The 22,935-nt window shown below is 33.2% G+C and overlaps 1 protein-coding gene across 4 annotated transcripts in view; it reads right to left on the minus strand.

The window, feature by feature from the left end:
- The window catches only part of FSTL5 (follistatin like 5), a 683,263-nt gene that overhangs the window by 287,914 nt on the left and 372,414 nt on the right, over nucleotides 1–22,935 (minus strand). For all 4 annotated transcript variants that reach the window (XM_072773810.1, XM_072773809.1, XM_072773808.1 and 1 more), the window contains exon 6: nucleotides 14,461–14,581. In XM_072773810.1, coding sequence (XP_072629911.1) covers nucleotides 14,461–14,581 — 121 coding nt within the window. The remainder of the gene's footprint in view (nucleotides 1–14,460; nucleotides 14,582–22,935) is intronic.

Below are 22,935 nucleotides of genomic sequence, written 5' to 3' on the forward strand. Positions count from 1 at the left end.
CTGTGGTTTAATTATGCATTCAACTGCTATAGATATATTTCTTGGCCCAATGAATTGATATGGTCAAAGCTGACACACTGTGTACCTTTCTTCAGTTATTATAATGTTGGATGATGTTTTCTCTAACATTATAACATGGAGTAGTAACAATAATGATCTAACTTCATTTCTAATTATATCTTTTTCTGCTTATGAAAGTGTGATGAAAGATGAAAGGAAATCTCACACGAAATTCCACCATATATACCAACATTCATATAATACCGCCTGGCAGTAAAGCAAGCACTTTCTAACAGGGAGATGACATTAGACATTCATCCATCGCTGATAGTATCTACAAAATACTATTTGAGGTCTCTGATCTACAAGTAACCTAGTATCTACAAGAAACCTAATAGTTCTTAATGATCAAATTGGCACAAGTCCAGTTCTCAACACTCTGATATCATGTCTCAGCTAAAATTAAAAGAAAAGATTTATTATGATAAATTTTTTCATAAAGCTTTTTCAATTTAAATATACTAACACTTTTAGAACTGCATCCCTTCTAAATGTAAGTATACTCCTTTGATTGACCCTGTTTCTGTGGTGATAGTTACATACTATTAGAAACAAAGTTTAATAATTTTGGATATCAGTATTTTTTGAATAGCTGCCCATGTATCAGAAAAAATAGTAAAAGGCCAAGTAACACAAATTATAAAATGAGTTATAAAATTAGGGATAGAAAATATCAGATGCAAGTGTTCTGACTTATTGGATCTAATAGCAAGACTAGTAGTTTCTGGAGAAAAGAATGAAATTCTCTGCTAAAATGGCATAAAAAGTGGCCAAATAGGCTGGATTTTGAAGAATAATTTCAAACAGAATTGATAAATCCTACTATTTCCATGAACTACAATAATGTCTCAAATATCCTGATATTTCAGCAAGTGATAACTTGATGACTCAAGTTTGAAACTAAAATATGAAAAAGTTCATAACTCTCAAAAGATGGAAAAATCACAGACTAAAGAAACAGTATAACCTCACATGAAAATATTTTACTGGCACTGTTTATTTTGTACATACATAGCTATATGAAAATGTGCTACTTTTAAGTTATAAAGTCTAGGAGTTCAGTGCTAATATAAAATCTTTTTCAAACATGGTATTAATATGAAACTTCAGTTACAATATGGGGTGATAATAACAAGTAGATATATAGAGGAATGGTGTGTATAGCACTTTCATTTGTTGTTTAAACATAGTTAAAAGGTGTTAAATATTTAATTTTAGATTTTTAGTTGAGTGCCAAAATATCTACAAAGGGCACAAAAATAATATGCACTTTTAATGAGACTTCACAAGAATAATATCCTTTATATAAGAGATGTGTCAACTCATGAGTAAAAAAATCTCACTCAATATAGCAGTAAGATAAACTCTTGATATCAAAAGAAAATGTTACTACTTCATATATTATAGCAAAGATGCAATCTTTAAAAGAAATGTTAAGCTGTCACATAGTTTTCAGATTGCTAATATAGGAGATTCTTATAAAAGATGATTCTAATAAAATAAATTGTGTCAATGGAAATGAATTGTACATATACCATTAAACACAATCACTGGTTCAGATCTTTAGTTTGTTAAACTAATTTAGTTTGATATCATTTCAATGTCCATTTTTCACCAGTAAGAAAAAAGTTAATACATTTTTTTTACTTGAGTTGCTCAAAAATTTTGAAACAAGTTGTTCACGACTTTTTTCCATTATCAAAAATCTATTACATCATGTATATGAATTATTCCTACTATAATAGAATGCCACAATAAGATTTCTAGGAGATAATGAGAATATTTTTGAATGTGAAGTTGAACAAAACAAGAATTGTCACCAATTAATTTATTTAGATGTCTTTTGTAAATCACAGCAACCTTGTTGATACGATTAATACCAATACTAATTTGGGATTGTAAAATGTATATATTCTAAGATTTTTTTCTAGAAATTGTCAGCCTTATCCTTTACCAAGTGTTTTAGGTCTCTTCTCTTAAATATATATGTATATTTTTTAAATCTACACCCTCTTAATTACTCAATTACCCTTGTTCAATCTCTAAGATTTATCAGTAGCAGATTGCAGCCTTGAGTCAGGAGTGTTCTGGCAAGTATTTAAGAAAAGTACATCTCTGAGCTGGGGTTGGGTGGGATCAGGGGGCAGGACTGTGATTTTGTAGACATTGTGATCAATGTCGATGGTGTAAAGGTTCCCACCATGGGCCAATTTCCAGTTTCCAATGTCGTATCAATTGATAGCAAGATTTCTGAAGATTTCATCACTGACCTCAACACACCATTGATTGCATGAACCTACCAATCTTGTTTCTTAGCCACATTTGCTCTCAGCTTTCTAAGTGATCCTTCCAAAGTTACGTCTGACAATTCCATGTTGCTGCTAGTGCTTTCTTTGCCTGTCACTATACAGATTATCTCAATTTCTTAATATTGTATTTGTGGACTTTCAAGCTCTCGCCCCTACCTCCCTCTTAAACTTCTTTTTTCACTAATTTCCTCTTTGCACTTCCAGCTCCCTCAACTCCCACATTGTTTTTTGCAATAGTCCCACAGCTCAGCCTTTGCTGATATGTTCTGCTTAGCAGAAAAGCCCCTGATGTCTTTGGCTTTCTCCTCCAGAATTCCTATAGGGAGGATACGCTTAATTCAGATTTTACCTCTTCTTAGAATCCATTCCTGAGAGTGGTCTCTTTTTGGTTGTGTTTTATACGAGTCACTTACTCCATGCCATATTATTTTGTAATTTTTTTTCTGCTTAATTTCCTAAAGTTGAGAAGAGAAACTTTCTTATCTATCTTCATATTTGTAGTGACTTGCCTTGATAATGTCACATAAGAGTATAACAAATGTTGGCTGTTGCATAAAAAGTTAATAATTTTAACTTGAAATATTAATCTAGATACGTAAAAATGTATCAGTGGATCATTGCACAGCTAAGCTTTAAACTACAAAATACTTCCATAAAATAAACCACACTTAATCTTCTTGGCCTGGCTTTCTTCTTTCTCTTGTCACTCTTTCTTCTCTGCCTTCTTTCTGATGTCTCTGCTTGTCTCTCCGTCTCCTTTTCCCCTCCTTCCGTCCTACTTTATCTTTTTAATTTTTATTTTTTAGTCATTTTAGTGAGAAATGTTTAGACCAAGTACAATATATCATCCACTAAAATGTTTAATTCCCTTATTTATTTAATACTATATTTCTATCATTAAAGATCAGTTATAACAATAGTCAGAAGAAAGAATAGTCCATCAATGTCCACCTGCCTGTGCAATAAATGTACATTACCTCTTGAGATGACCTGCAATCTGTAGCTTGTGTAATGCTTGAAACATCATAGATTTATTTTCTCATCCTATCTGGTTTACTGCCACCAAAGGTCTATTTACATTACTTAAATGATGGGTAACAAGTTTACTGAAATTTCTTTCCTTTTTGGAACAACTTTCATTAGGATGAGCACATTTCCCAGTGAGTACATTGCAGATGATATGCCGTATTCCATGCCTCACAAAATCCTCAATCAGGCAGTTAAATAGCATTTGGTATAATGTCTCCTTTCCCTTCTTGTTAAAAAATTTATCTAATTTCAATCTATTTTTAAACTGTCACGTAAAAATATAATGAATATTCATTAAAATTTCAGGATAAATACCCTTTTCATAAGAAGTTATCATTCCAAAATTTACTAATGATGATAGTAGTAGATTATGCTAAATATTCACTCATCAAATAGCACTGCAGAGTTAGACGTCTGTTATAAACTAAGAGAGTTGTAATAGAATATCTCTAAAAAATCAAAGTCCGTTATTGAATAGAGTACAACAATCAAAAGATTGAACATTACTAAGCAGGGTCTCAGATATACAATTTATATAGGTAATATTCATCAAATTAGGGGCGCCTGGGTGGCTCAATTAAGCATCTGCCTTCGGCTCAAGTCATGATCTGGGGCCCTGGGATCCACCCCTTCATCTGGCTCTCTGCTCATCAGGGAGTGTGTTTCTCCTTCCCCATCCCCCTTTGCCCTTTCTCCCACCCCTTTGTGCTGGCTTGCTCTCCTGTATACACACTCTCTCTCAAATAAATAAATAAAATCTTTAAAAATAAATATTCATCAAATTAATTAGTTGTATACAAGTGTAAAAATGGATGTATATTAATTTCTTCTGTCAATTCTTAAAATATTTGCTAAAAATTAGTTTGTTACTCTTTTGGAATATCTATAAAAGGAATTGCCATACAAAATATCACACTGAATTACTATATGGTGTGTTAATAAGATATTTTGCACATGTCTTGTTAACATAAATACTTACATATGTACGTGCATTTTTTTTATTGTGAAGGTTCTGTGCACTACAGAATATTTTAGTAACTCCGCATTAAAGAATATTAGGTTATATTCAGTGTCCTACATTAAGTCTCCTAAGGTTCTCAGAGGTAAAAATACTCTAGCTGTTTTTATACTTTAAAAAAACTGAATGTTAACATTAATCCTTGTGGTATAAAGGTTTTACTGAGTCCCTGGACGTGTTTCATTGCTCAGAGGTGAACTGAAATAACTTAGACTAGTAAGACCTTTAATTCTCAAACTGAACAACTTCTCACTGAAAGATATCCATTATTGGTGCATTTGTTTTAAATCTGAGAGGAAGAAATTGTCCTTAAGAATTGGGGAAATACAAGGGTGCTAAATGTGGGCAGGGAACATAGGATTTAAATGATTCATTGATAACACAACAGTTGGAAGACACTGGCTTAAAGTGAGTGACATTAAATATGTTTTGTTGAATTCTGTTTTTATTTTATTATGTTTTAAAGATGGATATTTATTTATTTATTTATTTATTTATTTATTTATTTATTTATAGAGCTAGACCACGGAGAGGGGCAGAGAGAGAGGGATGTACAGCATCCCAAGCAGGCTCCATGATAGTCCACAACCCTGAGATCATGACATGAGCTGAAATCAAGTGTTAGTTGTTTAACCGACTGAGCTGCCCAAGCGCCCCTTGAATTCTACTTTTAAACTAAACCTCTTATTTATGTTGCATATGTAATTGTTGATTAGATGACTACATTTATTTTATAAGGTATGTATTTTTCTGGTTTCCTGAAAAATAGATATGAACACTAAGTTCACACTATGTTGTTTATTTACAACTGGAACATGTGCTTAACCTCATATTTAACTAAATTGTCAAATCAATATGTTGTACACCTGAAATTAATATAACACTGTAGGTCGACTATACATCAACAATAAAAAATAAATGAATAGAATCTGTAGGTTTCCTGCATAGATGACGGGGTTGTCCCTAAATAAATACAGTTGTACTTATTAAAAAAACTGTAATAAAATTTAAAACAGATTTTTTTCACACTCTAATATTATATACTCTCTAAGACGGTAGTCAATGACTAGTCCAAATGAGATATAAGATATGCTGTAAATGCTAGATTTTGAAACTTGATAGAAAATGTAAAGTATTTCCTTTATTTTCATATTGACGATGGGTTGTGATAATAATATTTTTGGACATATTGGGATGAAAAAATGTTAATAAAATCAATTCCACTCATTTCTTTTTTTTTTAAATGTGGCTCCTAGAAAATTAAAAGTTATTAGGATGACTAACATTTTTTGTTTGTATTATATGTTAAATGGACAGTGTTGATCTTTAAAGAGAGAAATAATAGCTTGTGAATAGCAATAAATTGAGAGTTATGATTATAATTTCTATAATTATGGTAACTTCATACAATGCAAGCCATTAAAATATGTTAAGCTACATTTGTTAATACTGAGATATGTTCCCCTACTTAAGGTATAATTAAGGTAAATCTTGAGGATATAATATCAATGTCACATTTCATAAAATATGTGCATATGTGTATATCAAAGTGATTATAACTGAATGATGGAATTAAAATTGATTCCTATTTTCTCTTTTGTGCCTTTCTGCTTTCTTTAACTACAACAACAAAAATTGTCATTGTTAAAAAGGATATGGAATTATGGTAGTTAATGAAAGCAAAGTCTGCTGGGCAAACTTTTATTAATATGTGATTTGGCTTAAAATGTATTAAAATTTAAAAGCCATTTCTCTTGTTTTGATTCATTTTCTTCTTCTTTTTTTTTTTTTTTTGAACAAGACAGGATAGATTCAAACTAATATTAGACACTCAACTTAAATCTTATGATTTTTATATGTTATTGATAAGGCCTACTTAAATTTCTTGTTTTATCTGGTTACACCCATGTAATCACTCTATGAAAGTGATAGAATTCTTAAACAAGAGGGCAGGCCTCTAGCTGGTTTAAAAAAAAAATGTGACGGAAATAAAAAACACATATTAAATTATATTTAACAAAAACTGATTTTGAGTAGTCGCTTCCAAATCCTTGAATTAAAAACCAATGTTTTTAAAGATTAATTGCCTAAACATGTATGATTTCTTATATATTTTTAAAAAGTACTTGATTTTATAGATCATAACATTCACTTTGCAGGTAAATGCCTCCATAATGGGTCATTTGACAGAGCAGAATCCTATAAAGAAACTTTCAACTGGAAAATGTAAATGAAATGCATTCTCTCAGACTAATCTTGGGTAGGGAATTCAGACAACAGCTAATAATTAAAGCATGATACATTGCATTCAAATTGTTAAACTGTTGAACAACAATTAACCAGCAAAAAATAAATCCTTTTAGTAGGGACACAGTTTGGAAATCTGAGATAGATTAATTAATTAATTAATTAATTTTTAAAACAGGTTCCATACCAACATGGGGCTTGAATTCATGACCCAGAGATTAGGAGTCACATGCCCTCCTGCCTGAGCAGGCCTGGTGCCCCTGAGATACTTTAAGTTGAAGTCAAGGCTTTGGTGCCAAGGTGCAGTAACTCTCTCATGCCTGAATGGATGAGATCTGGGGCAGCGTTGCAGCAGGTCATCTGCACAGGAAAGCCATTATGAAGAAGATGCTATGCAGATAGGGTTCCAGAACCACACGAGTGCAATGTAAGGCTCAGTTCAAGGAGTTTCTGAGCAATCAGTATGAAGAACATGGAGTTAACAAAGCCAAAGTACCAATGAATTACAGAAATGATTTTGCAAGTCCAAAACAGCCCCAGGCACACACTATTGCTGAATACCGTGCTGAAGTCAGGGAAAAGTAATTTTAAGTCAGATTAGCTAAGTTATGATTGACAAGATATGGTACATGGTGGCGAAGTAAGAATGAATAATCAATTTCATTTTATTGTTTCTTATTTCAATTTTATTTTGTGTCAGGAAAGGCCTGACTCTCAATATCTGAATGATGAAAAAAGTCAATACTTTAAGAAATAAATAGAAGGGTTTCACCTGAAATAAAAGAGAAGCTAAAATATCTCATTGTGTCTGCTTTTAGGAGCACCAAATAGTTAGGTCAGCAAGCAAAATTACCAGTGAGAAATCATGATAGAGGCTAAAGGTAAAGAAGAAACATAAAGGTGCACTAGCTACAAAAGATTAAGGTAATCTTAGCAATCAGGAAGACAGGGTCATCTTAAAATGGAAAAAAAAAATAAGGCTTTCATTCTTTTTAAAATTACAGTTTATTTTATTTTATTTTGTTTTATTTTATTTATTTTATTTTAAATTACAGTTTAAATTGGTATTGGCTTACCTGTTGTCTTTCTACTCACAATTGATATGTAAAAATAATTCATTTTGTTTAGAACCAAAATTTGTCTTTTTGGAATACATGTCTATAGGGTGGGTCCAACAATCATGTTGGACAGTCCTTTCCCTATAAAGTCCAAAGAACTTAGACAAAACAACAATAATATAAAGTGGAAATTGCCTGTAAGTAAATAGTGCTAAGCTCTATTTACCAAAACTGTCAGGGCATATCTATAAACTCTAACATAGAACATTATAATTATATAAACAAGTGAATTAATTTTTTAATCAAAGTATGTAGTAAAAGAGTTATTTTCCCAAAGTGACAAGCAATTAAAGTTGTTGCAAGGTTTCGTATTACAGTGATCTATGTGTGAGGCTGTTCGATAGTAGCTACATCAGCGTCTAATATGGCATTTCCAAAACCAGTATGGGATTTTTTTTTTTTTTGTACGTCTAAAAAGTAGAATGCTATGAGCACCATAGAAGCCCTTTTCTCATCTGTGTTCCCAACCCATCACCCTCTAATTCCTACAAAGGCAACCGTCATGTTAACTATTGAAACCATGGATGAGTTTTACCTATTTTGGATTTTATCTAAATATATACTTGATGTATGCTTGTGAGCTCTGCTTCTTCGCTCAGCATTTTTTCTGTTTCTTTCTTTCCTTTTTTACATTTAACCTCTTAATCGCCAGCACTTTTGCTTCTACCTCTACTTCTCTGCTGAAAATGCTGTGACCAAAGTCACCAACAACCTCCTTATTGCGAAATGCAGTAGCCACTTATTTATCTGTCATATACTCTCTTGTTTTGAACTCAGTCATGGAAATTGCTGGTCAACAATTTCCTTTTTTTTTTTTTTTTTAAAGATTTTATTTATTTATTCATGATAGTCACACACACAGAGAGAGAGAGAGAGAGAGAGAGAGGCAGAGACACAGGCAGAGGGAGAAGCAGGCTCCACGCAGGGAGCCCGACGTGGGATTCGATCCCGGGTCTCCAGGATCGCGCCCTGGGCCAAAGGCAGGCGCTAAACTGCTGCGCCACCCAGGGATCCCCTGGTCAACAATTTCTTACTAAAATTTTATGATGATGTAGCCCTTTGGTTTACTTCCTACCAATCGTGTGGGTTTTTTGTTTTGTTGTTAAATTACTTAATTAATTTTGCATTTAACTCCTTATTGCTCTTCTGCTCATCTCTTCTCTCTTTACATACTCACTTTGGGTACCTCATTCCCTGCCTGAGTATCAAATTTTAACTACCTGCCCTATATCTCTATTTGTAGTCCTGAACTCCCACTTGAGCTCTAGGCCATGATATTCTCCAACCAAAAATTTGTATGTGAATATGTCAGTATGTTGAAAATTTAACTCAGTATATGTCCTCAAGCTCACTTCTCTTCCTGTGTGCCCTACCTTAATGACTAGCATCATTGGTCACCTCAGTATGCAAGCTAGAAAACTGGACATTATCCTTGGCCCTATCCTCTCCATCCCATGCATATGGGATCATTCATCAGGTTTAGAGGATGCTGCTTGTAAGCTATTATCCAAATATGACCACTTCCCTGAATTATTACAATTGCTCCTTTAGTTCTGGCCCTATCACCTTTAACCCATATTACTGTAAGAATCTTAATTCTTCTCACTAAGCCCTGCTATTTTTCTCAAATAAATGTCTTTCATATACTAATGATCTAATATCTATGAATATTAACAGAATATTCATATTTCATCACTCTGATTATTAGATGGTTCCAATAAGTAATATTTTTATTATAGCAATTGTGATTTCCTAGAAAATGCTTTTTTCCTTCTAATGTCATTATCAAAACTATATCTCATTAAGAACGGTTTCATATAAAGAGAGATGACATTTTGAGTATAATCATGAATAGTTAGGCAATTTAAAATAATCATTCCATGTTTTTTAAAATATTTTAAAATTTTAGAATTCTAATTACTTACTCTTTTTTAAGAAAGGAGAGAGAACTATTATACAATTAGTTTCAATGTAAATGCTCACAGTCGATGCATTATGCTTGCAAAAAACTAATTATTTCATGCCTAGTAGAAACACATCTTTTTGGAACTTTCCACATATAAAGACCATTTTGAATTGATAGAGATTTATTTAAGTGTGACATTAGAACTTGAACTAATAGAATACATACATATCTTGAAATACATCTATATGACTTTGGGAACTGCAACTCATAAGAATTTAATAGAATTTCAAGAATCTATCGGAATTGCAAACTCCTCATTTCATACAATTTTAAGTCTTAGCACTAGACTCAAACGACTTATAATTTAACTCAGAAAATAAAGTACATAGAAAGCATTCTCCAAACAATTATTCTTTCCCTGGATAACCAATAGCATCATTTTTTGTTAGCTAGACATAAAAACAATTAATAATCATACCATGGCACTTTATCACCTCAATTGAGTTTGATGGCAAAAATAAGTAAATGTAAAAATTTATCTGAGTATCACTTTTGAAATTAAATGCCTCAATTCAGTGTACAGTCATGTTGTTTGATGGCAAATCACTTGCATTTACCTATAGATTTAAGGCAAAAATGTAGTGCCCCATGCAAATCAAACAAACCCTTTAATTTAATTTTGAATGGGAAGAAAATAAAGCAATGTTTCATTGTACATCAATTCAAGTCCTTGTTATTAATAATAGTACTGTGGACTCATATTTAATTCTATAAGAAACTTTTGCATTGAAAAATCTACACAGTTTATTGAAAATACTCAAGACAACAAAATGCCTGGTGAAAGGTGTTAACCATCTGACCAGAGGATTTAGTATTTCCTCTAAGTATTCAAAAACTATGTCACTGACCTCATTTAAAATTTATTTGATCCCATTAAATAGACCTCCAAGTTTGTTAACCAAACGAGGCATGATTTAGAATATTTGATACTTACACTGAGGATGTATTTTAAATACCTTTTTATTAAGGCCAAAAATTATGAAGAAAAACATACCATTCAATGTCGATTGTAATATTGAAATAATTCATCTTATCCAAAAAGGAAAAGAAAAGGTATTTTATAGAAAACCTTATAACTACTGTAATCGCATTGTAATAGTGTTGATGATGTTTTTTTTTTGTTTTTTTTTGTTTTTTTTTTTACCATTAAACTTTTCTTGTTTGCCCATTTCCTTTTGCTTTACTTTCATCTATTTTATACCATGGCAGAAAGAATATTAAACTGGGACTCCAAAAATGTGTATCTACCAGCAGATAATTAATGGATCAAGAGAAGTTTGTGTGTGTGTGTGTGTGTGTGTGTGTATGTGTGTTTTAACTTCCCTGGACTTAATTTATTCCTCTGTACATTCATTTAGGGACTTTTTAGTTTTCTGGGATTTTTTTTTTGGAACTATCTGGGGGAATCATTCTGTATGTTAAAAAAAGATTATTTTTACACATACTAGATCTGTCATTTTTATCATTGTCTGTCTGAGATTATATATTCCTAAAGGAAAGAAAAACAATTTTTTAGGTTTTTAACTATCACAGCATTCTATACACATAGGTACTTAATACATGATTTTTTTAATAGATTGCTTTTCTCACTATTGTTACACATTTTTATTAATGATACTACCTTAGTATTTCATAATATAGTGACTTTTTCAAATTATGCCATCATAAAAAGCCTGTCATTAAACTTCACAAAGCCAAAGTGCATTTAGTTATAAAGTATTGTAAAGATGAAAAGAAAGAAATATATAAATATATATATTTATATATATATTTATATATTTCCTAGTATTTAGTATTTCATAGCATAGTGACTTTTTCAAATCATGCCATCATTAAAAGCCTGTCACTAACCTTCACAAAGCCAAAGTGGGTTTAGTTATAAAGTATTGTAAAGATGGAAAGAAAGAAATATATGTATATATATTTCCTATTCAAAAAGTATAAATACCTCTTGCTAATGCTGACACAATCCATACAAATTAATTCTGCTGTCTCTGAGGGATCATTGTATAGTTTGATGACCTGTTTCAATAAGTGAAACAGTGAAAATGTAATACTTTCCAGAAAATTGCTTGTTAAGACCACAAAGAATATTAAAATATTCCATATAATTCCAGCATTACTTAGAAAAACATTATCTTCTCTAAATGATTATATGAATACTATTTTATCATTGTTAAGGGATAGTTTTCTGATTATACAAAAAGAAAAAAGCTCATAATATGATTTCTGAGTGCCAAGTGCTTTCATTACCTAATATCTCTTTATGACTCAGAATATTAAAAATGCAGACCTTTCGTGTTATACGTAATTTTGACCAAATGGCAGAAACATTACAATATTCATTAAACTCATTGCATTTACTATAAATAATTTCCATAAAATTGTTACCATATTACCTTCTAATAGTTAACCCAAATCATATAGATTTTTCCCATTCAACCTCAGGAGTTCCTAGTATAATTTAGCTCCTTCATAGACAATACTTTACTATTTCTCTATTGAATGCTTTTATTGATGATACAAGATTTCTGAAATGTAAAATTTTCTTTATCAGAACAATATACTGATCTACCTTGCCTTCCTTCACAACATCAAATCATATATCAAAACCCAGTATCATTTGTTCCCTGTGAGAGGTGCAAGCAACACTATTCTGGACAAGATTCTTATATACTGATATTGCCAGGGATCATTATTCAGACTTTGCTGTGCTGCCATAAAAATAACACACTATTTATACATTATTTTTATTGTTTCAGTTTCTTGCTCCAGCACTTCATCATCAACAATAATTATATTTTGAATAAGAATTCTACACAAACATCTATTTAATTATCTTACTGATGCTTGATAAGTTGCATACCATTAAAAATATTACCTGCTTTTCCTACAAGTTCCAATTACTTTTAGGTAGTTAAATCCATGTATCTGCATTGTATAAGGGTGAGGGATGGGAGTTGGTAGGTTATACTGCTTATTTAATAAGACAAGTTAGTAAAACAGTAATAATAATTGGTATATTTTCATAGAATTTCACACCTGGAAAATATTTTTGCAGTTGAACTAGTTTCTGTAAATACCTTGATATGTCATGCACTTGAGTTCTTATTTATGCTATTCTTTTTGTCCAATTTCCCATGTCCTATTGCCTGAACCATATCCACCCATCCTGGAGACAAATGCAATTGATATCACCTTCAAGTCTCCTTGACTTCCCAAACTGGATATTATAGTCTCAATTCACTCAATATTTTATTTAGGTCTTTTTATGATGTTTAGTCCTTTTATCTTGCATACAGTGTTTATATAATAATTTAAAAGGATGATGTTAATATAAATATAAAACAATGTATATATAATTTCTTTCCTGAAAAACCATAGTATCTTTTTGCCACCGTGAGCGCACAAAATAATGCCTATTACAGAGTGAAGTTTAGTGGGAAACACATAGATTTCACAGTCTGACAAAGGTTTGATTATAAACTCAGCTACTTAGTTCTTAACTTCCCTGTGTTTCAGTTTCTTCATACAAAAGTAGAATAATAATATTGCTCTCTTGTTTTTTTTTAAAAATAGTCTCACCTTGTAACATACTTATAAGTGATTGTTTACAGAGTCATCCTGCCTTTTAATTTAATATGGAAATGCAATTTAATTAAATTTGAAGAATATACTGATAGAAGGCTTTAAAACCTGAAACCGTTCCACATGTGTTATTTTGCTTATACCAAATATTACATAACATATAATTTAATGTTTTAATATGAAATTACTATCTTTGTTTATATGAATTTTCAGAAATTTAAGTAATTCCCCAAATATCAGACCACTGATAGATGGCAGAGGATAATTCAAAAGAAATCTTTTCACATCAAGTACATACACTTTTTCCTGTCTTCTGGAAAGCAATATATAAATGCGTATACACATAACATATTAAAGATAGTAGATGTATGATAGATAGGTAGATGTAAAAAATACTGGTTTCTGTGCTGGATTAGACCCTGTTGAACTTTGATTCTTTGGAGATTTTCAAACACCAGCCAGTTAATTTAATTTTTGCACACATCCTCTAAATCTTTCCCTTCTGGTTTCTGTCCCCAAGACTTTTTTCTTTGAAATATTTTTAAATAACAACCTGGCAGGTGACTTTTCTAAACCAGATCATCTTTATAACTCCCCTCTATAAAGCACATAAAGTCAATTTTAAGTAGTCGTTAAGCAATTTAAACACATATAAATTGTTCCAAAGTACCTTAACATAAATACAATTTTCCATTCTTATGCTAATTATTGCTAACATAACGCAAAGTCTATCTAGTAACCTACTTTGGTTTCCCAATAGTGTAAAAAAACAAGACAAAAAGGTCACTTTGTAAATGATTAAATTGTTTTTGCCATATGGTGAAAGTAAGTCAAGTGCTGCTCCTACTCCAAACTTTAGAAGCAATATTGTGGAATTAATGTTTTCAACTAGAATCAATAAGAACTGATATCTAGGGTTATCAAATACTTCCAGATTTTCATTTTAAAATTACCAAACTCCTTAGCTCTTACATATGTTTCAGTACAGTTAAGCACTTAAATGATCTTACTTTTATCACTTCTTTAAAAAAAATAGTTTGTACTCTGAGATCAAGCAAATATACTGTCTTGTTTAAAGAAACAAGAAAAAGAATGAAGAAGTTAGAGAATGAATATTATACTCACGGAATGTTCTATAAAATTCTTCAAGAGCCAGGTGCTTGTCAGAGTTAAAATCATCGTATTTCAGTAGATCATACAAAGTACAATCAGAAAGATCCTGGCCAAGATCTTCCTGTTTAATTACCTGACAAGAAAATTAAACCATACAATTATAACCATCTTAGCATTTCTATAGCATAATTAATTATACATAATCATTACTTAATAGATCATTTTAAGTCTGCAGTAGGGCAAAGAACTGAACCCATGAGAGACCCAGATTTTCAGTTACTGGACAATTATTTTCTTTAATTTTTTCAATTATTTTTAGAACGATTTTTATTTATTTTTGTGAGAGAGATCATGCAAATGAGTACGACATGCACGTGATGGGGGAGCAGAGGGAGAAGCAGACTCTCCCTGAGTAGGGAGCCCAAGGCAGACTTGATCCCAGGATTATGACCTGAGCCGAAGGCAGATGCTTCACCCACTGAGCCATCTAGGCACCCTGGAAAAGTATTTTTAACAATTCCAAAGATACAAAGTTAAAAAGTTAAGATAGGTATTTAGAATTTAGCCCAAATTTTCTCGTACAAAAATTTCACAGTAGGACCCAGAAAAATCTGAACTTTACAAGAACATTTTGTGTTTCACTCCTTTTCTTTGCTCCATTTATACTGACTCAAGGAAATATCTCCACATGAAAATTGCCTCCTATGTCTCAGTGACCTCTGTCAAAATAAAACAGGGCTCTTTCTCAACAAAAATAGTGAGACCATTTGTTCCAACTTTCATCTCCAAATTATTTGTGAAAAATGAAGTTAGATTTTTTTTTTTTTTTTTCTTCTCTGCCTAAACTCCTCCTCAGCTGGAAGTTAAGCCTTTTGGGATTGTGCATTAACTCCCTCGGTCACAAAAGAGCTATTAAGCAAATGACTGTTTCCAGGAGCCAAAGAGAATTAATGCACCAATTGATGATGAAAATCTATCCAAGTGTGGGTGAGAAAAATCATCAGACTTTTTCTCCTCTGTGCTCTGTCCTATGGACTAAGGCTGTAGCTTTTTTATACGCTACTGCTTTGACTATTGCCTCTCAAATAAAAGAGCTCCCCAAGATTTTTCAAACATTCCTACCCGTCTGGGTGGCTGCATAGCTGTGCCCATGGCTTTTCATATTCTCCTACATGCAGAGGCAGTATTTCACTTGCTTCGAGCTGTGCATTACAGCGTGGTTTTAAAAAAGCGATGGCATGTAATCAGAAAACGCAGGCTCTGAGGTCAGCCAGCTTTGGGTTCTGCTCCTGCTAATGCCACTTAACAGTTCTATAATTTCTGGCAAATCACTTAACCTTTCCTCAACTAGAAATTGGAGGTAGTAACATTTATGTCTCATGGCTATCGTGAAGAATATACACACGCACATACACACACATGTACCTAAACAGACACACATACACTCACATAAAGTTAGAGACAACATATAAGGTGTACTCAAAAATACACAATTTTAAAGTCAAAAATAATGATGTTTTAAGCCTGTAATGTGCTTCGTATGCAAATAATTCACTGCCGATTTCCACACCAGCTTGCATATGCACTACTGTGTGTTCACCATAGATTACTGTCTTTGATAAAGCAGTATGCTTTGTTAGATCAGTGGCAGATTAGTGACACTAACTTCTAAAGATTCTCAGATGCTCCCGAACTATTTTTTTTAATAACCTTTTTGGGAACATTTCCATGTTAAAAGTTTAGTTACGCCAGAGTATGGCCGAGCTAGAGAGGTAGCTCTGAGGATGGAGCTTAGCTTGAGGGTCACTAGAGCCTCCAGCCCCCTTCTGCAGCCACCTGAGCATTGCTAAATACAACTTGCACAATACACTGGGTTATCTGCTCTTGTGTAATGTATTCACATTCCGTTGGTTAAGCTGATATTCGCTGCCTTAGAGGGGGAGAAAAGGCAAAACATTTATCTGCTTTAATTGATCCATATACACAGATATTGTTGAGAGCGAGTATTAAGCCTTACACTTCTGCACAGTCCAGCTGGAGGGATTAACAAAACTACCTAACGGCTGAAGCCATCTCTCCTATAAGCCTAATGAGAAAACTAATACTGCTTTTCTATTTAGAAAGCAACAGAGCTCTCAGCCATTCTCCATCTGTTATTTGTTAGATCATGGAAAATGACTTTTTCCCGGGTGGTAAGGGGGCAGCATATTTCATCTTACCTCACTACGCTCTTCCTAAAGATCTGCAATGCAAGCGGTGTAGTAATTTTAAGGATGCAGTGACAGCAGGGTTTGGTCAGGTACTTTAATAATATTTTTTAGTGGTTTTTATTCTCATACATGTTCATAAAGAGAAGGAGATGGAAAAACCTGGAGAAATTGTGCATCATTTTCTGTCTCACATTTTCTATTTTAATAGTTTGCTCAGATTAAGTCATGTGCTAGACAAAGAGATGAACTTCTACCTTTCTCTTGAATGCTGGCATAACACTAGCTTGATCTTGATTTGATCCTGATCTTGATTTGATCATGATTATACAACTTAAGCTGGATGTGCTGTTTTAATCAGTGTACCCTAGAGAAGCAAATGGTCCTGGCTAGAAGTTTTCAGAAACAACAACAACAAAAACCCCAACTATGTCATCTATATTGGACCATGTTCATGTACAGGAGAGAGATGATTCTTCCCTTACCATCAATATTTCAAATACACATTTTCTTCATTTTATTCTATTTATTTTGGTCAATGTAACAGCTTATTTAAAATATATTTCCTGGGATCCCTGGGTAGCTCAGTGGTTTAGCACCTGCCTTGGGCCCAGGGTGTGATCCTGGAGACCCGGGATCAAGTCCCACATGAGCCTGCTTCTCCCTCTGCCTGTGTCTCTGCCTCTCTGTCTTTCATGAATAAATAAATATCCTTAAAAAAATACGATAAAATATATTTCCTAGTAACTTCTTCTCTCCTTTAGGTTTCCTGATGGGATCTGTGTACAGTCTGAGGTATTTCAAACGAGGGAGATACTTTTCTATGACCTTTCAACCAGCATGGAGAAATTGCTTTAGATATCTAGAGTTTTGATAACCTTAAAGTAATGAGTGTTTGACTGCTTGCAAGAAAGCATGACAGGAAATAAGCAGATTTCCTCCCCAAGGGCACAGTAACATATCAAACACTCTTTGACACAGGGGATCCAAACTTGTAGGGCTTTCATCGTTGTCAACATTTCTTTTATGTATGTCTGGCACTGGTTCCAAGAACTTCCCAGTCTAGGCCCTTCAAAATACATGTGCTATTTCTGAACTAGTGATCATGTAGAGCCAGACTCACTGAATATATTGTTATCTAAGTATCTGATGATGAAGATTTAGTCAAGGAGCTCACTCATAATTTCATTTGTTATCTACTGTAAAATATTGAATATGTTTCCCAAATTTACCAGTGTTTTGGTGAGCTTTCTAAGGACACAAAAAATTAGAGACTTTTACTTTCTTTAGTAATCAAAAATCAAGTTACATGAATCTTGGGCTCCACAGAGATTAGAGTCAATGTGACATAACAGATGTATTAGTCGAATATATGTCATCCAAGGAACCCACATACACAGCATCCCAGAGGGGATATATATTTAATTTCAAAGTAGTAGAACTGTCAAGGTTGCATGAGGAATTATAATAACTCAGGGATGATTCAATGTTTTGATACTACATTCCTTTTTCTTCCAAAACATAAGAACAAAAACAAAAACAAAACTGTCCCTCCCAAAGTAAACTATTCTCGTTATTATTCTCCTTCATTTGTTTAATAAGGTATCTATTTAACAAGTAATTTTTGAGTATCTACTAATGTGTCAGACTCTTTCCTAGACTCTGAAAACAGCCAACAAGATAGACAAAAGTCCCTCCCATGTGGGACTTATATGCTAGTAAAGAGGGAACAAATAAATATATAAGTAAACTACATAGTATGTCAGACAATAAGTTATATGAGGATAAATAAAAATGGAAAGAATAAAAAGGAAAATGCTGGAGGTGGGTGTAGAGAATTATCTTTCTGCTGTGGAGACATATGGATGGGTATTAGTTTTCTGGGCATATATATTATGACTTGGAAATCAAAGATTATTATAATCACTCTCATAAAAGAGGTTAAATACATAGAATTAATTTTTATATATGGACTTAATAATCTCAAGTCAAGTCATGGTGATGAAGCCACTGGTGTGAGGGTATAGGAGGACAGTGGAGTAGAATCTTCCAGTTCCGTGTCTTTTTCTTTACTCTCCTTGGTAGAGACGGACAAATAGCAACTGTAAACTCATGGAAGGACACACTACTCATATGTTCAAAAGCTCAACTGAAGATGAGCTTTACTTCATCCTTTGCAAGCTTTTCACCTCAAACTAATCATGAGCATTTCATAATCACAGTGATCTCAGTTATCGGAGCTCAGTGCTCCTCTATTTTAGAGAAAATTCATCACATTTGTGAAGTTGAAGAGAAAATATTTTCACTCTTTACTTGGCAAATTGTGCAGATTGCATCAAAGCCTAAGGGGTCAGGAAATAAATATACTTTATAAGAAATACGTATCTTTAAGCATTATCTTTAAATCTCTCCCACATGCTCTATGTGGATGGGTTGGCTTCTCTACTACTTAGTTCTCTGAACATTTCCTTGTACACTTCCTTTCTGCTTCTCTCCTTCTCTCCCTTCTTCCTTCTTTTTGTCTTTCCCTTTTTAACAACCAACATGTGACAAGAATTGTGCTAGATGTTGGAGATATAGTAAATAAGAATCACATAGTCTTTGTCCTCAAGGAGTTAATTTTCTAGAGAAGATGAGTGGGAACAGGTAATCAAATAATTAAATAAACAAGATAATTACAGAATGTTGACAGTGCTCTAAAAAGTAAACAAGGTGAAAGGGCAGAGGATAAATAATTAACATTACAAATTATAGTAGTTTACTCATATATAACTGATGCTATCCTGCAAAAGGTGTATTAGAAGGAGAGAATCACATAAAAATTAATTACGTCTTTAAGTTCTCTTTTAGGTTTTGTAACATTTAAAAAATCAATAGGGCCAACATTAATTCTTTTGAAAGACCTGCTGAAGAGATTACATTATTCAACTACCGGTGGGAAGAAAAATATTTTATTTTTAAGGCATTATATATGGTTCACAGGGATTGTGTAAATGTGAATGCCTAATTATTAACTGCACTTTAACATTCCAAGGGAAAGATGCTATAAATGATACGTTTATTTTTTAAAAAAACAAAACTTCAATTTTCCAATTGTCCTGTGCATATTATTATGAACAACATTAAAAAAAAGAATATTTGAAACTAGTTACTAATGTTTATAGGTAGAATTGAAAGTACTGTTTCTTAATTGTAGCCCCAAGGGGCTCCTAAACCAACAATCACAGGCCTTACCTTTCTCTGTTAAGTGCTAATCGTTGCTGGAAACCTTTAACGCTGTAAAGGAAATTGCCAGTACTATGAAGATCTGCCTACTGGCATTGCCACCACCATTCTAAGTCGAACACCTGGTTTCTGCTGTCTTATTTTGTCTAGCGGAGGTTTATGGGGTTTTTAAATGTTAAATAGGATTAATTACCATGGCATTCCCTGGAAGTTCTCACTTATCTCCCTTCTCTATCCAGACAAGTGCTTATTTATTTGTTTTTAGTTTGTCTTCACTGAAATAGCTTTTTATCTATTAGACAAAACAATTCTTACCAATCTTATAGTAAATAAATATGTTGACTAGGCACCAGAACCTTTTAAGAAATCTTTAAATTTGTAATAGGTTTTATCAACTCAAAATAAGATTAACTATCCATTCCCTATGTAACAGTTCTAAACATTTTTAAAGAAAATTGTATGTACAAAGGTTGCGAAAACATCATTGCCATGCCCATCCTGATAGCTTAAAAATATCCAGTCTTATTTATTCTTGCTTTTTATTTAATTTCGTAAATGTATTCACATATGGTAGTCATTGAGCAAATAGCTTTTTAAGTCAAATATGTATAACATAATAATCTAAATCCTGTGAACAAGTAGCTCTTTTTATTATTTTAATAAAGAGTTGGCATGTGTGCACATTAGGGAAATATTTCATTCTAATATGCATGCCTAATGTGAATCAGCTTATTAAGATGACAGACTCTAAATGAAGAAAGAGCTAAATCAATATACTCAATACAGCTGCTTATTTAAACTCAGAATCACAAGGGAATGATTTTGCTTACTTAAATTCTACGGGTGGTTATTTTATGAAATAGGGAGAGGCCGAAGGAGTAGATTTTCCAAGCTGTTAGCACTATTTCACTTTAAGAACCCTGTGTTTACTGCTGTTAAGTTTACCAAGGAAGCCATTAGGCTGAGTTGGCTCTAATGCCCTGGCACCTATGTAAACAAGCCCAGATCTAAGCTGTAAATGCTTCAACGTTTCAAAACTGACAACCCATCACAAATAGCCAAGTAGGTTTTAAGCTACAGCCAATCAGTGAGTTCCTTACTTTGCCTTCTCCTTTCCTCGATGAGTTCTCCCCTAGCTCCCCCTCAGCGGAGTGCTTCTTGACCACATCTGCTTTGGCACGCCAACTCAATTTTTGCTCAAGTAAATTCTTAAAATTTTAATACGATGCAGCTTATCTTTTAACACGGCTAACAAACCCAAGGATGCCATTCCACCGGGTGAAGGGTGTAGCCTCATCTTACCCTAAAGATCTAACCTATCAGACCGCAGTGCAAGACACAGTTGTCCATTTCCCTCTAAGGGACAATCTGGACAAATTTCTTTGTGTTTCAGATCCTGGGCTGTTCTAAGTCAAACACCTGGTTTCTGCTGGACTTACTTTGCCTACTAGAAGGCTTATGGGGTTTTAAAATGTTAAATAGGATTAATTACCATGGCATTCTCTGGAAGTTCTCACTTATCTCCCTTCTCTATCTAGACAAGTGCTTATTTATTTGTATTTAGTCTTTTCTCACTAAAATAGCTTCGAACACCAAACAAGTGAGTTTTCACACCTTATCAGAATGGTCCTCAAGAAAAGGCAGAATGTTTGGTTTGCCTTTAGTACATGGAATTAGTTACCAGCAGACACTACTCAGTTCTATACCCTCCTTAGGAATGGGATCCAGGCACTAAAGCAGAGATTCAAGAAAAGATATAGAGCACTAACTAGAACAAAATAAATGCCAATTTACCTGTTTTCAATAAAGAGAAGAGAGACATTTAAAGACAAAATGCATAAAATTCATTAAATGTGATTGAAATATTACCTTTGTCATATAGTAATTAAGACACTTATATGGGAAAGGAGACAAGGGTAATCTGTTCCTATAAAAAAACAAATTTGATGGACACTCCACTTTACCTACCATCCATCTCCATATCATTTGGGCAATAGAAATCCTCATCCAAAGGGTGAAAGTGGGCCATATACTTGAGGAAAGAGTTGTGGGACATAATTAGGTTCTGAGGGTAAAAAAAAAAAAAAAAAAAATAGGGCACAAGACAGATGCTAGGAATTTCTTCTAGTTTCAAAGACTGATATATTTTTCCCTAAGGGAAGAGTATGATGGATATTGTTTTGTTTTGTTTTGTTTTGTTTTCATTTATGATAGATAGTCACAGAGAGAGAGAGAGAGAGAGGCAGAGACATAGGCAGAGGGAGAAGCAGGCTCCATGCACCGGGAGCCCGATGTGGGATTCGATCTTGGGTCTCCAGGATCGCACCCTGGGCCAAAGGCAGGCGCCAAACTGCTGCGCCACCCAGGGATCCCTGGATATTGGTTTTTGACGTTGGTGTTGTATCTTATAACTTGTTATTAGTTTTTTAACTAAGATAGATTTTGGCAACCATGGAATGTGATGTATTTGGTCACATAAGTTTAGTAGTAGAATCTGGAATAAGACATATTTTTTGCATGATAAAGAATTTAGAGCCCCAGGTTGAGGGATAGATTTGGACACTGCATCCGTGGTGCAGAGAATGCCAAGCACACCATGGACACAGCACAAGGAAAGGAAAAGGGTACAAAATGCTTTATCTAAACTGGATTTCAATTTGGGATTTAAGTAATTTGTGATGTAAACACCTTATATCTTCCCTGCAAGGCTACAATGTTTTTTGAAGAATCTATCTATCATCTATGTATGTATGTATGTATCTATCTATCTATCTATCTTCTATCTCTACTATCTATCTATCTATCATCTATCTATCTATCTATGCAATTTTTTTGTGTGGAGCTCAAAAAGGAGTGCAAAGAGGGCACAGATTTCTGAATTACAGCAATAAAATAATAGTATCACTACTATTATCACTAATATTACTATTGATCAGTTACTATAACATAGTACTCAGGATTTAACAATTCATGTTGGCTATATGAGATAAATATATAAGTACTTCAAATGAGATGAGCAGTATAAAAACATACCATCATTTCTTTTTTTCTGATT

This window comes from Canis lupus, chromosome 13 (genome assembly GCF_048164855.1).
Source record: "Canis lupus baileyi chromosome 13, mCanLup2.hap1, whole genome shotgun sequence".
NCBI classification, from domain to species: Eukaryota; Metazoa; Chordata; class Mammalia; order Carnivora; family Canidae; genus Canis; species Canis lupus.